The sequence below is a fragment of the Lissotriton helveticus genome, chromosome 2_2 (genome assembly GCF_964261635.1).
Source record: "Lissotriton helveticus chromosome 2_2, aLisHel1.1, whole genome shotgun sequence".
NCBI classification, from domain to species: Eukaryota; Metazoa; Chordata; class Amphibia; order Caudata; family Salamandridae; genus Lissotriton; species Lissotriton helveticus.
Window position 1 is genome coordinate 344936134 of NC_136060.1, and position 17104 is coordinate 344953237.

At 49.7% G+C, this 17104-nt stretch overlaps 1 protein-coding gene across 2 annotated transcripts in view; it reads left to right on the forward strand.

Annotated features, from left to right (window-relative positions):
• Positions 1-17104, forward strand: part of KIAA0232 (KIAA0232 ortholog) — a 397277-nt gene that overhangs the window by 320216 nt on the left and 59957 nt on the right. For both annotated transcript variants that reach the window (XM_078678507.1, XM_078678506.1), the window contains exon 7: positions 15624-15732. In XM_078678507.1, coding sequence (XP_078534633.1) covers positions 15624-15732 — 109 coding nt within the window. The remainder of the gene's footprint in view (positions 1-15623; positions 15733-17104) is intronic.

Consider the following 17104-nt stretch of genomic DNA (forward strand, 5'->3'; position numbering starts at 1 on the left):
ATTCCATCATGTTTTTAAATGTTCAGCATCACATGCTTACTTTCGTGAGCTTTCTATGTACTTATGACATATGCATCATCGTTATAGTTGCTTCAGTCAAGGAAAAAATGCGTGTCTCTGCATCAGATGTTTGGTGATTAGCAGCTGTCCTAAGCAGGTGTTACAAAAGGAACCTTACATTATTAATCTAGTATGTTTGCACTCCGGAATTTTTCAAGCTAGCTCAGTTGGTTGATGCACCTGTTACAATGATGCAACTGCAACCTAATGGCCACTAGTTTGGAATCAAAGCAAGTTCGGCTCAGCATTTCATCCTTCTCATGCTGAGAAGATGAGCACCATGCCTCGAAATTGTTTGAACACCTTCTGGGGCCTAATCCATTTTTAAAATAAAACGTGTTCTAGCATCACTTCGTAATGGACATACACAGGTGATATTCACGTGGCTCCTTGCTCGTAGTGGGGAGTAGAATCAGGCCAAGCCCCTCTCCTGTGATAACAAAAACAACACTCGCAGGCAACAAAATACACATAAATGAGAGAGCTGGACCAAAAGCAGCAGAGTGCGGATCATCCTTCTCTTGCTCTGTCAGGGTAAGCTGCTGTCTGCTGAGCTACAAATGGGATCACATCTGAAAAGAACCCACCCGAGAGAGGAAGTGTAAACAAACACAGCGCGGTGTAATTTAGATTGATTATTGCAGTGGATTCTCGTGGATCGAAGCGCTCTCTTGTAGTGGGCTCAGGTGCACCAATTATCCCTAGACACCTGCGACTGACCTCTGTCTTTTGGGGTCATGAGACGATGAGAGAGAGGCAATGTGACCTGTCATCACTCAAAGATCTCTAAGCAGTTGCAAGACCTGGCATCCTTGACGTGTTTTCCTCTGTCTTTTTGCTCTACCACCTGTATTTTTGATGTTATGCTGGACTTCTTTTTTGCTGTTTTATGTACTCCGTACACTTTACCACTGCTAATCAGTGCTCAAGTGCAAATGCTACCTCTGTCATTTTTAATTCTGCTGGGTTCTCCATAATTTGCATATTTGATTTACTGGTAAGTCCCTAGTAAAGTGCACTGTGTGTGCCCAAGGCCTGTAAATCAAATGCATCTAGTGCGCCTGCAGCAGTGATTGTGCCAACCATATAAGCACCCCTGTAAACGTGTCTCCAGCCTACCATTGCAGTGCCTTTGAGTACAGTTTTAAACTGCCAAGTCGACCTGGCAAGTGCAGTCTCTTGCCAGGCCCTAAGCCTCCCTTTTACTACATGTTGGACACCCCTAAGGTAGGCCCAAGACACTCCCAGGGGCAGGGTGCAGTGTATGTTAAAGGTGGGACATGTGTAGGTATGTATTACATGTCATGATAGTGAAATACTGCTAATTTCGTTCTTCACTATTGTCAGGACTAGCTCGCCAATAGGATATTATTGGAGCTGCCTTGTATGTTTGCTGACTGGGAACACATTTTAAACCTAGATTGAGGACAGATTCCTCATCCCTTGTCAATACTTTCGTGGATAAATTGACTACTGTCGATGGTGGGATTTCTATTATTTGTAAAAGTTTCTGCGCGCGGGGCGCTGTAGAGTGCGGGGCGCTGTAGAGTGCGGGGCGCTGCGTTGCACTGTAGAGTGCGGGACGCTGCGGTGCGCTGTAGAGTGCGGGGCGCTGTAGAGTGCGGGGCACTGCGGGGCGCTGTAGAGTGCGGGGCGCTGTAGAGTGCAGGGCGCTGTGGAGTGCGCTGTAGAGTGCGGGGCGCTGTAGAGTGCGGGGCGCTGTAGAGTGCGTGGCGCTGTAGAGTGCGTGGCGCTGTAGAGTGCGGGGCGCTGCGGGGCGCTGTAGAGCGCGGGGCGCTGTAGAGTGCATGGCGCTGCGGGGCGCTGAGAGCGTGGTGCGCTGTAGAGTGCGTGCGCTGTAGAGCGCAGGGCGCTGTAGAGTGCGGGGCGCTGTAGAGTATGGGGCGCTGCGGTGCGCTGTAGAGTGCGGTGAGCTGCGGGGCGCTGTAGAGTGCGGGGCGCTGTAGAGTGCGGGGCGCTGTAGAGTGCGGGGCGCTGTAGAGTGCAGGGCGCTGCGGGGCGCTGTAGAGTGCGGGGCGCTGCGGGGCGCTGTGGAGTGCGTGGCGCTGTAGAATGCGGGGCGCTGTAGAGTGCGGGCGCTGTAGAGTGCGGGGCGCTGTAGAGTGCGGGGCGCAGTGCGTGGCGCTGTGGAGTGCGTGGCGCTGTAGAGTGCGGGGCGCTGTAGAGTGCGGGGCGCTGTAGAGTGCGGGGCGCTGTAGAGTGCGGGGCGCTGTAGAGTGCGGGGCGCTGTAGAGTGCGGGGCGCTGTAGAGTGCGGGGCGCTGTAGAGTGCGGGGCGCTGTAGAGTGCGGGGCGCTGTAGAGTGCGGGGCGCTGTAGAGTGCGGGGCGCTGTAGAGTGCGGGGCGCTGTAGAGTGCGGGGCGCTGTAGAGTGCGGGGCGCTGTAGAGTGCGGGGCGCTGTAGAGTGCGGGGCGCTGTAGAGTGCGGTGCGCTGTAGAGTGCGCTGTAGAGTGCGGTGCGCTGTAGAGTGCGGTGCGCTGTAGAGTGCGGGGCGCTGTAGAGTGCGGGCGCTGTGGGGCGCTGTAGAGTGCAGGGCGCTGCAGAGCGTGGGGCGCTGTAGAGTGCGGGGCGCTGTAGAGTGCTGTAGAGTGCATTGCGCTGTAGAGCGCGTTGCGCTGTAGAGCGCGTTGCGCTGTAGAGTGCGGGGCGCTGTAGAGTATGGGGCGCTGCGGTGCGCTGTAGAGTGCGCTGCGGTGCGCTGCGGGCGCTGTAGAGTGCAGTGCGCTGTAGAGCACGGTGTAGAGTGCGGAGCGCTGTAGAGTGCGGAGCGCTGTAGAGTGCGGAGCGCTGTAGAGTGCGGAGCGCTGTAGAGTGCGGGGTGCTGTAGAGTGCGGGGTGCTGTAGAGTGCGGGGTGCTGTAGAGTGCGGGGCGCTGTAGAGTGCGGGGCGCTGTAGAGTGCGGGGCGCTGTAGAGCGCTGTCGAGTGCGGGGCGCTGTAGAGTGCGGGGCGCTGTCGAGTGCGGGGCGCTGTCGAGTGCGGGGCGCTGTAGAGTGCGGGGCGCTGTAGAGTGCGGGGCGCTGTAGAGTGCGGGGCGCTGTAGAGTGCGGGGCGCTGCGGGGCGCTGTAGAGTGCGGGGCGCTGTCGAGCCCGGGGCGCTGTAGAGTGCAGGGCGCTGCGGGCGCTGTAGAGTGCGGGGCGCTGTAGAGTGCGGGGCGCTGCGGGGCGCTGTAGAGTGCGGGGCGCTGTCGAGCCCGGGGCGCTGTAGAGTGCAGGGCGCTGCGGGGCGCTGTAGAGTGCGGGGCGCTGTAGAGTGCGGGGCGCTGTAGAATGCGGGGCGCTGCGGGGCGCTGTAGAGTGCGGGGCGCTGTAGAGTGCGGGGCGCTGTAGAGTGCGGGGCGCTGTAGAATGCGGGGCGCTGCGGGGCGCTGTAGAGTGCAGGGCGATGTAGAGTGCGGGGCGCTGTAGAGTGCTGTAGAGTGCGTTGCGCTGTAGAGTGTGTTGCGCTGTAGAGCGCGTTGCCCTGTAGAGTGTGGGGCGCTGTAGAGTATGGGGCGCTGTGGTGCGCTGTAGGCTGCGGTGCGGGCGCTGTAGAGTGCAGTGCGCTGTAGAGCGCGGTGTAGAGTGTGGGGCGCTGTAGAGTGCGGGGCGCTGTAGAGTGCAGGGCGCTGTAGAGTGCGGGGCGCTGTAGAGTGCGGGGCGCTGTAGAGCGCTGTCGAGTGCGGGGCGCTGTAGAATGCGGGGCGCTGTAGAGTGCGGGGCGCTGTAGAGTGCGGGGCGCTGTAGAGTGCGGGGCGCTGTAGAGTGCGGGGCGCTGTAGAGTGCGGGGCGCTGTAGAGTGCGGGGCGCTGTAGAGCGCGGGGCGCTGTCGAGCCCGGGGCGCTGTAGAGTGCAGGGCGCTGCGGGGCGCTGTAGTGCGTGGGGCGCTGTAGAGCGCGGGGCGCTGTAGAGTGCGGGGTGCTGTAGAGTGCTCCACTCTGCACTCTGAAGCTCCACTCTGAAGCTCAGCTCCACTCCGAAGCTCCACTCCGAATCTGCACTCTGAATCTGCACTCTGAATCTGCACTCTGAAGCTCCACTCTGAAGCTCCACTCTGAAGCTCCACTCTGAAGCTCCACTCTGAAGCTCCACTCTGAAGCTCCACTCTGAAGCTCCACTCTGAAGCTCCACTCTGAAGCTCCACTCTGAAGCTCCACTCTGAAGCTCCACTCTGAAGCTCCACTCTGAAGCTCCACTCTCCACTCTGAATCTCCACTCTGAATCTCCACTCTCCACTCTGAAGCTCCACTCTGAAGCTCCACTCTGAAGCTCCACTCCACTCTGAAGCTCCACTCCGAATCTGCACTCTGCACTCCGAAGCTCCACTCTGAAGCTCCACTCTGAAGCTCCACTCTGAAGCTCCACTCTGAAGCTCCACTCTGAAGCTCCACTCTGAAGCTCCACTCTGAAGCTCCACTCTGAAGCTCCACTCTGAAGCTCCACTCTGAAGCTCCACTCTGAAGCTCCACTCTGAAGCTCCACTCTGAAGCTCCACTCTGCACTCCGAAGCTCCACTCTGAAGCTCCACTCTGAAGCTCCACTCTGAAGCTCCACTCTGAAGCTCCACTCTGAAGCTCCACTCTGAAGCTCCACTCTGAAGCTCCACTCTGCACTCTGAAGCTCCACTCTGAAGCTCCACTCTGCACTCTGAAGCTCCACTCTGCACTCTGAAGCTCCACTCTGCACTCTGAAGCTCCACTCTGAAGCTCCACTCTGAAGCTCCACTCTGAAGCTCCACTCTGAAGCTCCACTCTGCACTCTGAAGCTCCACTCTGAAGCTCCACTCTGCACTCTGAAGCTCCACTCTGAAGCTCCACTCTGCACTCTGAAGCTCCACTCTGAAGCTCCACTCTGCACTCTGAAGCTCCACTCTGAAGCTCCACTCTGCACTCTGAAGCTCCACTCTGAAGCTCCACTCTGCACTCTGAAGCTCCACTCTGAAGCTCCACTCCACTCTGAAGCTCCACTCCGAAGCTCCACTCCGAAGTTCCACTCCGAAGTTCCACTCTGAATCTGCACTCTGAATCTGCACTCTGAAGCTCCACTCTGAAGCTCCACTCTGAAGCTCCACTCTGAAGCTCCACTCTGAAGCTCCACTCTGAAGCTCCACTCTGAAGCTCCACTCTGAAGCTCCACTCTGAAGCTCCACTCTGAAGCTCCACTCTGAAGCTCCACTCTGAAGCTCCACTCTGAAGCTCCACTCTGAAGCTCCGCTCTGAAGCTCCACTCTGAAGCTCCACTCTGAAGCTCCACTCTGAAGCTCCACTCTGAAGCTCCACTCTGCACTCTGAAGCTCCACTCTGAAGCTCCACTCTGCACTCTGAAGCTCCACTCTGAAGCTCCACTCTGCACTCTGAAGCTCCACTCTGAAGCTCCACTCTGCACTCTGAAGCTCCACTCTGAAGCTCCACTCTGCACTCTGAAGCTCCACTCTGAAGCTCAGCTCCACTCCGAAGCTCCACTCCGAATCTGCACTCTGAATCTGCACTCTGAATCTGCACTCTGAATCTCCACTCTGAATCTCCACTCTGAATCTCCACTCTGAAGCTCCACTCTGAATCTCCACTCTGAATCTCCACTCTGAAGCTCCACTCTGAAGCTCCACTCTGAAGCTCCACTCTGAAGCTCCACTCTGAAGCTCCACTCTGAAGCTCCACTCTGAAGCTCCACTCTGAAGCTCCACTCTGAAGCTCCACTCTGAAGCTCCACTCTGAAGCTCCACTCTCCACTCTGAATCTCCACTCTGAATCTCCACTCTCCACTCTGAAGCTCCACTCTGAAGCTCCACTCTGAAGCTCCACTCCACTCTGAAGCTCCACTCCGAATCTGCACTCTGCACTCCGAAGCTCCACTCTGAAGCTCCACTCTGAAGCTCCACTCTGAAGCTCCACTCTGAAGCTCCACTCTGCACTCCGAAGCTCCACTCTGAAGCTCCACTCTGAAGCTCCACTCTGCACTCTGAAGCTCCACTCTGAAGCTCCACTCTGCACTCTGAAGCTCCACTCTGAAGCTCCACTCTGAAGCTCCACTCTGAAGCTCCACTCTGAAGCTCCACTCTGAAGCTCCACTCTGCACTCTGAAGCTCCACTCTGAAGCTCCACTCTGAAGCTCCACTCTGAAGCTCCACTCTGAAGCTCCACTCTGAAGCTCCACTCTGCACTCTGAAGCTCCGCTCTGCACTCTGAAGCTCCACTCTGAAGCTCCACTCTGAAGCTCCACTCTGAAGCTCCACTCTGAAGCTCCACTCTGAAGCTCCACTCTGAAGCTCCACTCTGCACTCTGAAGCTCCACTCTGCACTCTGAAGCTCCACTCTGAAGCTCCACTCTGAAGCTCCACTCTGAAGCTCCACTCTGAAGCTCCACTCTGAAGCTCCACTCTGCACTCTGAAGCTCCACTCTGCACTCTGAAGCTCCACTCTGAAGCTCCACTCTGAAGCTCCACTCTGAAGCTCCACTCTGAAGCTCCACTCTGAAGCTCCACTCTGAAGCTCCACTCTGCACTCTGAAGCTCCACTCTGCACTCTGAAGCTCCACTCTGCACTCTGAAGCTCCACTCTGAAGCTCCACTCTGAAGCTCCACTCTGAAGCTCCACTCTGAAGCTCCACTCTGAAGCTCCACTCTGAAGCTCCACTCTGAAGCTCCACTCTGAAGCTCCACTCTGCACTCTGAAGCTCCACTCTGAAGCTCCACTCTGAAGCTCCACTCTGAAGCTCCACTCTGAAGCTCCACTCTGAAGCTCCACTCTGAAGCTCCACTCTGAAGCTCCACTCTGAAGCTCCACTCTGAAGCTCCACTCTGCACTCTGAAGCTCCACTCTGCACTCTGAAGCTCCACTCTGAAGCTCCACTCTGAAGCTCCACTCGGAAGCTCCACTCGGAAGCTCCACTCGGAAGGGGCAAAGATCGGAGCATCACGGAACTAAAACAAATATAAACAAGGGCTGTGAGTTACTCTGCGCATGCGCGGGGGCAAGCCTGTTCATTCCAAGCCAGCCTCAGCCAGCCTCGGGAAAAACGAAAGTAATAAAAAAGCGAAACTGACACTGCCACTGCAGACAATGCTGCGCGCTCCCGAGGTGAAATCCGGCACTGAAAACGCTGTAACACTTTGGTGTCCACTCTCCTAAAAACGGATCACATTAGTTGTCGAGCTGACAGCATTCATGCTTCGCATGAATGCTAACGTCAGCTCGACCTAAAAAGGGCATTCTCGAAGCCAAAACTGAGTTTTACACGAACAGGGTGATGGCAGCAGAGTCTCTCTCCAAGGAAATATTTGCTACCGTTCACGAACTGGCTTCATCTGGCAGAGCCACGTCTACCATTCCCCCTTCCCAGTCCCTCTGTAACTCACTCAATGAGTTTTTTATTGATAAAGTTGCCAAAATTAAACTTAACATTCCCCCCCCCCCCCACATTTGTCAATCCCTCCCCTCCCCCCACGGGTCCCAAACTGACTACCATCCCTCTGTTAACTACTGATTCTCTTCCTCCCTTGTTGGTCCGAGTCAAGTCAGGCTCCCCCTTGGACTTCGCCCCAGCTCACATCCTCAGGGAGATCTACTTAGCTTGTCCTATCCCGGCCCTGACTCTCCTCAATGACTCACTTATATTGGGCTCTGTCCCTAGTTTACACAAATCAGCGGTTGTTGTCCCAATCATAAAAAAAACGGGTGCTGATCCATCTTCCCCTGCCAACTACCGCCCCATTTCCCTTCTGCCCTACCTAGCAAAAGTCCTTGAGACTCATGTCACGACCACCCTGAGTGCCCATGTAGAAGCTAATGACTGCCTCTCCTCCCGCCAAGCCGGGTTCAGACCCCTGCACTCTACGGAGAAAGTGGTGATCTCGGTGATGGACAGGCTACGGGAAGGCATCGATACCAAGACACCTCAAGCCCTGATACTCTTAGACCTATCCGCCGCTTTTGACACGGTGGATCACTCCATTCTTCTCAGCCGTGTCAGGGCGGCGGGCATTGAGGGCTTGGCCTTCTCGTGGCTTGAGTCATTCCTAGCCGGGAGAACCCAGGCGGTTCACCTAACCGGTTTTGCTGCGGCCTCCCGTAAGGTTGAGTGCGGGGTCCCCCAGGGCTCGTCACTCTCCCCCCTCTTATTTAATTTATACATCTTCCCCCTCATTTTTATGTTACAGCAGCTGGAGGTCACGGTGTTCAATTACGCCGATGACCTCCAACTAATTTTTAACCTCTCCCATTCCCCCTCATCTGCCCAGAACGTCCAGTCAGTGATGAGATTCATCCAGGACTGGATGAACTGCAATCACCTCAAACTCAATCCAGACAAAACTGAGTTGGTTTTGACTGGAGGTGGTTGCAGTCCATGGTCCCCTTCCTTTTGGCCCCCCTCACTTGGTGTCCCCCCTTCTTCTGTACCTAAAGTCAAAACCCTTGGGATCTTTCTGGACTCACACCTTTCTATTCATTCACACATCAGTTCAGTGGTCTCCTCTTGTTTTTTTTCTTTAAGAATAATTAGGAAAGTTTCCCGCTTCTTTTCTCTTCCCGCCTTAAAAATTATTGTGCTAGCTCTGGTATTGTCCCGTATTGATTACGGCAACGTAATCTACAACGGGGCTCCCGCTTACGCGATCCACCGCTTGCAGCTGGTGCAGAACCAGGCTGCGCGCCTGATCCACGGCCTTCCCAAATACCACCGGGCCAGCCCACTACTAAAAGCTCTGCACTGGTTGCCGGTGCGGGAGCGTGCCCTCTTCAAACTCGGCTGCCTTACCTTCCAGGCCAGATCAGGGACTGCCCCTAAATTTCTATGCTCTGCCGTTACCCCTTATCTCCCTGGCAGAGAGCTTCGCTCCTCCCATGCGGCCCTATTAGCCATCCCCCGATTTAAGAAACAGAGGGCTGGTGGTGCGAGGTTCGCTGTTCTGGCCCCAACTTTCTGGAACTCCCTTCCAGTTGCCCTACGCACCTCCCCCTCCTATACCCAGTTCCGGAAGGATCTTAAAACCTTCCTGTTCACTAAAGCCTACTCTGTCTAACCCCTCCCTACTGCTGCTACCCTCCGCAACGCAATAGCGCCATGAAACCGCTAGGTAGAAGTGCGCTGCACAAATGCTTTTAAATTCAAATTCAAATTCAAGTACAAGCGATTGACCTTAGTGCCAAACCAAGAGCACGCAGCTATCCTGAGAGAATAATAACAAGTGCTAGGACAAGAGCCAGGAACAATGACAGGCAGGTCCTACTGGAACACACAAACAAGGCACCAGTCACAACTCGCCCTATGTGTCACAATATTCAACAGTGGCTCCAACACCATCAACAAAATTAACAAACACTGGCGTATCCTGAGTGGATGCCCAATATCACCACCCAAACCCATTTTCTCACACAGAAGGAATCGTAACCTGAAGGATATGTTGGTACACACAGGACCACGAAAATCCCGGGAGAACACCCCGAATCAAGGGTTTCTGGCACCCATCAGCGGCCAACTGCAGCGTGTGCCATATTACAACTACCAGCAAGAGGATTACCTTGAATGATGGCACCATTTGGGAGCAACAAAGTTTTACTAACTGGGAGTCAAAGAATGTCATATATTTGATCACATGCCCCTGCAATCTCCACTATGTGGGAATGACGTCAAGAAAAGTAAAGACACGTATGTGCAAGCATCGCAGCAACATAAGATGCCAACGATCAACAACCAAGATGACCTCTCATTACTTGGAATTTAAACACACTCTGAGGGATTTGACATATACTGTAATCGAATTGATCAATAATGAGATTGAAATCCATTAAAAGGAGCAGAGATGGGTCTACAGACTCAAATCACACGACAGTGGACTAAATGAAAACATACCGTGGCGGCATGTTTATCTAATGTATAACTCCTCTCCTTTTAACATAATCACGACCTAGGAGAGCCCTAGATCACAACATTGTATGACCATCCTACTATATTCATACTATTACCTACTCCTCTGAATAACCTACGTCGACATGTCCTACGACAGGGGGATTATTTCGAATTACCTAGCGCTGACCCCTCGTGCTAAAAAATCCTGGGATGACACAAGAGGTTCTCCCCCTATACCTATTGAACCTGTACAAAAACAATGGTAGTAGTGTATAGACAAGTCGCACATCAAGAAGTTTTAAATATTAACAGGGCTAGCAAATACAATTACGGATTAATGTGTAATGACAAACAATTGAGTAAATTGCGGTGCCACTCAGGATAAATAGCACCATGGGTGCAAAAAGACACTGGAACCGGCAAGGTTCCCTGTGTACTAAAATGTAACAGTGAATCCCGGCACTCCTGAGGTTAAAATTACAAATGTGTGACCTTAATAAGTTTTACAACAATATGGCAAGAGTCTATTCTATCACCGGTAAGAACCCAGAGATGTATTTAAACAAAATGTCCTCGGTTTATTACATACAAACGTTTTGTATAAAGGCTAAAAACATCACTATAACAGTTTGTAACAAGACTAGATGCACTCCAAATTAGTACCAAGCTGAGTACAGATGGCAAAACATTTCTTTGATGAAGGTGACGTGCATCAGTTCAAGTGAGCAGATACGGAAACAGCCGACACGTGTTTCGTCACATCCAGTGACTTTCTCAAGGCTCTATGGAAGAAATTGCAATACTGAAAAAACAGTGATTATGCTTGTCGAGCAAGTCGCTCAACCGTCCAGGTATGTACTGAGAACTAAATAATGCCTGTAAGGATTTATGAGGGCCAGTGATGGCTGCAAACCAAATCTGTGGGCAGCTCTTTTCAGAACTATTTTATGTCCATGATTTAAACCATTTAGATAATCCAGAAGAAGACAATGTTGTCGATGTAAATGGCTGGTCATAAAGGCTATGATAAGCTCCTACAGAGATTCTGTCATCTAAGTACACCGTCCGTAGTCTTGGACATCCATGTTTACCGCGGCTTAGGTACCTAATGAACCTGTAGTAAGGTGCATGTATATCTTTTTCCAAATATTTTTATTCCTAAAAATATTTTTCTCCTAAATATTTGTCTCCTAACATTGATAACATGTCATGATAGTATTGAGACTCCACACACAATTTGACTGCTCACTGCCATTATTTGGTGTGGAGTTTGTGTCATGCCAAGTGACTCAATATAGTTTTTCAAAGTTTCTCTACGTGCCAAGCAACCGCCATTGAGACCACGCCTGTCTTTATTTCACCCCCTTTACCATTTTTTTTGTGCCTTTGCTATACCCGTTACCATTTACCAGTAGTTATCACTTTTGGTTTATTCACTTTTTGTTTTAGAGATATTTTGTCTTTTAGAAGCTAAACCACTCAGAATGGATTATTTCTTCCAATTACCCAGAAGAGGCTAGAGCGCAAAGTGCTTGGTCTAGCCTTTTCCCTACCCTATTATGGAGCACGCCACACGAACCACGTGTTTAAATAGTTGCCTCCCCACTGCTCCAGTAACATCGGAGCCTCGGGGAAGTGCTGACAGGTCCTCTGTGAGGGAGTAGTCTTGACGAAGTAACAGAGCCTTCTGCCCGTCTCAAGAGTATGCTGGCTATCCGATCGACCTGACCTCTTTTGCAAGCATTTCTTTACTTTTTGACCTCATTTGTAAGATTTGAGTACAGGCATCCCTCCTTTAAACTCCTCGATGGACTCATGAGGCCTAATGATGGTCGTATTTTAAGTATATAATTCTCGTCAACACGTGAATATACTGGTGACATCGTATTGTATGTTTAATGTTCGTTTTGTCTTGTGTGTCTCATTTACCACACGCCTGTGGGCATAGTTTAAAAAATATATTTCACCACCACTACCACGGTAGTCTCACAGCCTAAGGAATACCACTTGGACCTTAGTTTTGTTTATTTTTAATCTCTCGTTTTTCTTTATATCCTTGCAGGGTCAAGACTGATTTGCATATGGCCATGTCTGAACTGGGGTGGCGTGGTGAGCAAAATAACAATGGATTAAACCCAGATCTGTGACTGGGGGTGAATGTTTTGCCAATGTGCAACATTCCGTCCATCATCTTGTGTGCTTTTTTGATTTAACACATACCAATTAGGTGCTGTATGTTTATTTTGTATTTTTATTAATATTTTTGTTAATATTGTGTTTACAATAACTATTGGATTGGGGAACATCATGTTCTCCTTTCTAGGTCCTGATGAAATGCCTTGGGGTTAGGCATGAAACTAGTTGACCACCAAGGGAAACATTAGGTAATAAAACCTAAGGTTTTTTCACGCGTTTCCAGATTTTAGGATACCTTTTTGGAGGGAAGAAATAAAATTGTGCTTTTGGACCCACTAAACTGGTATTTTTAACTTATTTTTCTACTTTTGCATAATAAACCCACTCCCGATTCACCATAAGTGGTTAGGTGTAGAAGGACACCACTATATTTTACAAAATGAGTGCTCCCACACATCCGTAGGTCGCAGCACGCCCCTGTCCTTAGAGGGCAGGGTTGGACCCTATGATGAAGTATGCCACCAAGGGTAAACCTGGGTGGGTGAGTGTTTTATGAAAAAGAAAAGTTTTTTCCTTTTCTGTTTCTCTGCAAGGGAATACTATTTCTATCCCTTACTGCTCCTTCCTATAGAGGTTACCTCTTTTGAATATTTGTATTGAACCTTGGAGGATACAATAGGTTCCTTTGCTTCTCTACCTCTACTCTCCCTTTTGTGGTTTTGATATACAAATTGTCTTTAGACACTGTAGGGGTACAGGCCTCATGCATCTGTACCCTCCCCACTGGTATAGTGCACCCAGCTAGAGGGATGGCTGACCTATACCAGGGCAGTGGGTTGTCGGCATGGCACATGAGGATGTGTGCCATGTTGATTATTTTTGTTCTGCTCTAAAACACACAGCCTGCAATGGTGGGTGGGGGCTGTTTGTGTGTGAAGGTAGGTGTGTAGGGCCTCTAAGGGTAGCACAATAAGTGCTGCTGCCCTTCCCTGGCCACAGTGCCCTTGGTACCATGTACAAGGGACTGAACTGTGGCCAAATGGTGCCAATTGGGTTTTGTCTTAATGCAGTTTTAGGGAAAGAGCATAGGCCCTGGGTAACTGTTTGACAGGAACCCAAGGCGCAGTCAGTCAAGGTACATCAGTTTGGCAAAAAGTGGGGGCACCCATGCAAAAAGAGGGCACTTTCTTACAGGCAGCGGCTGACCTGCGCCCCTCTTACTGGGGCTTGAGGTCATTAATGATTGGCTTTACAGCGGATCAGAAGACCCCGTATACCTGGTGGAAACGTCACTTGTGTCGTGGGATGCAATTGTAGACTGCCTATACAGCTCCTTGATTCCCCCGCTTTTTATCACATAGTGAGGTTGTGCCTATCTTACACAGATACTGGTCCCGACTTCTGGGGGACTTGTTGCTGCTGTGCCTCTCAGCCTTTTTGCATTTACTAGGCCAACATTCCATGTTCAGATCACCTGATACGATTTTTCCTAAGAATTAATCCACAGGTTTCCTCCTATGCCCTTCGTGATGCCACAGTGGGATGTTAATTTAGGCCTTACTTTTCCTATGTGTACCCCTTTTGAGAACTGCATCTCCTGACCCTGAAGACTTTCTTTCTCATTGCAATACCTTCAACTCAGTCACAAACTTCAAGCTGTCAGTCCAGAAGCCCCACACCACATTATTTCCAGGCAAACTGGTGCTGAGGAAGAGGCCTTTCTACTAAATGGTGACTCCCGTTCATGTCGGACAGTCCATAGCAATTCCAGTGTTTTTTCTCCACCTCACCCCTTGAAAACAGAGGAGAGATCAATCGTTTGGATCCCAAAAAGTGCCAATCGTTTACATTGATTGTACTAAAGACCATCGAGTGGACGATCAGCCATTCTCTGGGGCAAGGCAGTGCAGTAGAGGACCGTACGTAGGTGGATAATCATCTGCATTAAGATTTCTCACGCGCTGTGCTGGCCAATAAACAGCCTCCAGAAGGTTGTAGGGTCCATTCCACCACTGGCATGGCTGCTACCCCTGCACTGGCATTTGGAGTGCTGTATTGGACATTTATCAGACACCAGAGTGTGCATCATGGCTCACATTCACAAAGCAATTATTATCTGGGCAGCCGGTTCTGATGGCAAGGGCGTTTTGGCTGTTTGATCCTGGAGGTTGTTTGGTCTGAATCATTCCACTGACCCACCAACGTTCGAGATACTGCTCTGGTATCTATTCTACAGTCTGCAGTTAGAAGTATCGATCAGAAGAAGTTACTTACCTTTTGTAGCACATGTTCTGTTACTATCTAATCGTAGATTCTTAACTACCTTTCTCCTCATTTTGTAGAATGGACTCTTTCCCATCTGAAAAGCTCAGAAATTAGAGCTCTGTAATCAGGCACACATTGGTTTTTAAGCTCTGTATCCAAGGGCAAGAACAGTGTCCAGAAAGAAACTGATGTCCATGCTCTTGGGTGGCTCTTTTATGCTGCTCCAGTCGTTACTTCCAGGATCGGGCAGGGTGGACATGGAGCTGCGGGCTGAATAAAATCTTCCAGATCCAGCCTAGCACTTGGGTATAATCTACAGGACAGGAATATGCAGTTAGTTTCCACCAGAAAGAGAGTTACAAAGGTTCAGCCCACCCACATAATGGCAAAGTAGTAAGCCACTTGCAAAGCTTCATTTTATGTGTACAAATGAGAAGCCAGCAGCAAGCCTAAATGTCAATGCGTTTTTCAGGTTTTAGAAGTAGACTTCAAGGAATAGTCTTGGAGAGATCTCAATAAGTGGCAAGAGCTGAAATTAAAGTAGTAAGTAGCTTAAGAAACTAGGTTAGTTTATGGAAAAGTGGAATAGGGGAGAGGAGTTGGCCTAACGGCTAGGGCGTTCGACCTCGTACCTGGGGATCTGGGTTCGAGTCTCGGTAATAACGCCAAAACCTCCTGTGATTCTGGGCAAATCACTTAATCTCCCCGTGCCTAAAATGAATGTGTGTCCGTCCTCATGTAACGTAACTGGTGCTATGTGAAGCGCTCTGATACCTGATTCGGTTCGGGTCTAGTTCGCGCTATATAAAACTCTGCAAAAAAAAAAACCATGGTGGATGCTTTTTTGAGGGCACTCAATTGCTGACTGCTAATAAGTTCTCTGTTTTCTTGGAATGATAAACGGATATGATTGTTTTCTTCATAGAGTTATCCTTTGCAGATTGTAAGGGTGTGGTGAATGTTTTCAGAAAATCCTGAAATGTATTGTTATGCATATTTGTAGAGCTCACATTCACAATTGTTGTGTACTGTCAAAACAGATTCATTTGTTCCTGATAAGAAGTAGAACTGATTACCTCCATATTTATTTTTAGGAAATAAATAAATAAATCCGAGTACCTTAGTCTCTGCTGCCATCAAGATGCCAGCTTATGCACACACAGAAAATGTTGGGAATCTGCAATCATAGGGATCTGCACTCAAGCTAAATATTTAATTGCTATGATAAAGTCCTAATTCAAATATAGCTGTTGGCCTTTTAATTAATCAGCATGTTTTCAGTTTGTTTGAGTATGTTTTTTCTGTTCTTTTGTCTTTAGTTTCCGGTTATAAATGTTGCGGTGGAGGGAGTGAGTGCAAGCCAACAAAAGCAATGTTGGTGGGAAAAGGCTCTGTATTCTCCTCGCTTTCCCGGATCAGACTGTGACGGTAAGGAATCCCTCATTTAATTCTAAAACCTAAAGAAAAGTTGTATCACTTCATTGACATTATACCATGTGGAAGTATTGTTTATTTATATATTTAAATTGGTTTTTTTCTATTCTTTGACGAGAGAGTCCGATGTTTCACAGTTGTAAAGTACCCTTACTTCTTCACAATTTCTTCCCGACATATCAAACATTGTATTTGTTAATATACATTAGAAGATCATTTACCAGGGTCTGAACATAAAAACCAAGCACACGTGGTTCTTTGTCCAGTCCCTGATACAAAGATGCTTACTCGGCTTTACCTTTTCAATCTTTTGTTTGTTTTTTGCTTTGACAGATGCACAATTTCTACTTACCTACAAGCAAACGGCAAGTGCTTTTTTAGGTCAAGCCTAGCGCAGCGCTCATGTGCTGCTCTAGGAGAGGGCATCTTGGAATCACTCCAGATTTTCAGTAAACTCGTGCGTGTGGCTTTAGATTTTCAACACATTGGATTTGCCTTTGCGTGTGGCTTTCAAAACTGAATGCACGCAATTGGCCAAAGGTGGGTGCATGTCCCACCTTTTTCAGTAAATGTTTACTCCCACGGCCTCCAGCTTGTGGGAGCAAGCAGCGGCGCGTAGGGTGCCATCTGTTGTGGATCATGTTTCCAATTAGCGCGGTCACTTTCACTTTCGTGGCCGCGCTTGGTTTAAAAGACTTCTCCTGCCTGCCGTTACAGGCAGGACATGCTGTCCCAATCGATGGTGCCAATAACGTACAGAACGGTAATCCACCCACAACCTTTGCCTCCGTGGGCAAAAACATGAGAACAATCGCTGTTCGCTCCTGAGTCGAGTTGGTGTGCTCCAGAAGCTTCCCGCCGTCCTCATTGCTCACTCGAAAACTTGATACCCGGTTAAATTCCTCTGTCAATGGGCTAATTTGCTACTGTTTGTGCTTTTTCTGTATGTAGCAATTGCACATGTGATACTAAGAGCAACTGTGATGTTCATGCTACCTCCTTTTAGTTTTTCTATCAAGAGAAAGCACGTTAAGGCTACTGGTGCTGCTGTAGTAACAACTTAATGAAAATCATTACTGGAATGGCTTTTCCCCAAGGAGGGCGATACAGTGTTGGTGCATGAGAAACATCTACTAGCTGCTTGAAGCCAGATTGAAGTCTAGGCTGTATCACTTGCAGAATTGATTTACATCACAATCTAGGGTTAGAGGGATGAATGATGATACTGTCTGAAAAGAGCAGCTACATTTATGAAAGAATACATCTACAGAGACAGAAGAGGCAGTGTGATAGTGATATAGAGATTCCTTAATGGTTACTTGCTTAAGCATCTCCGTTTATGTCCCCAAAGTCAGTAAGGAGGCTT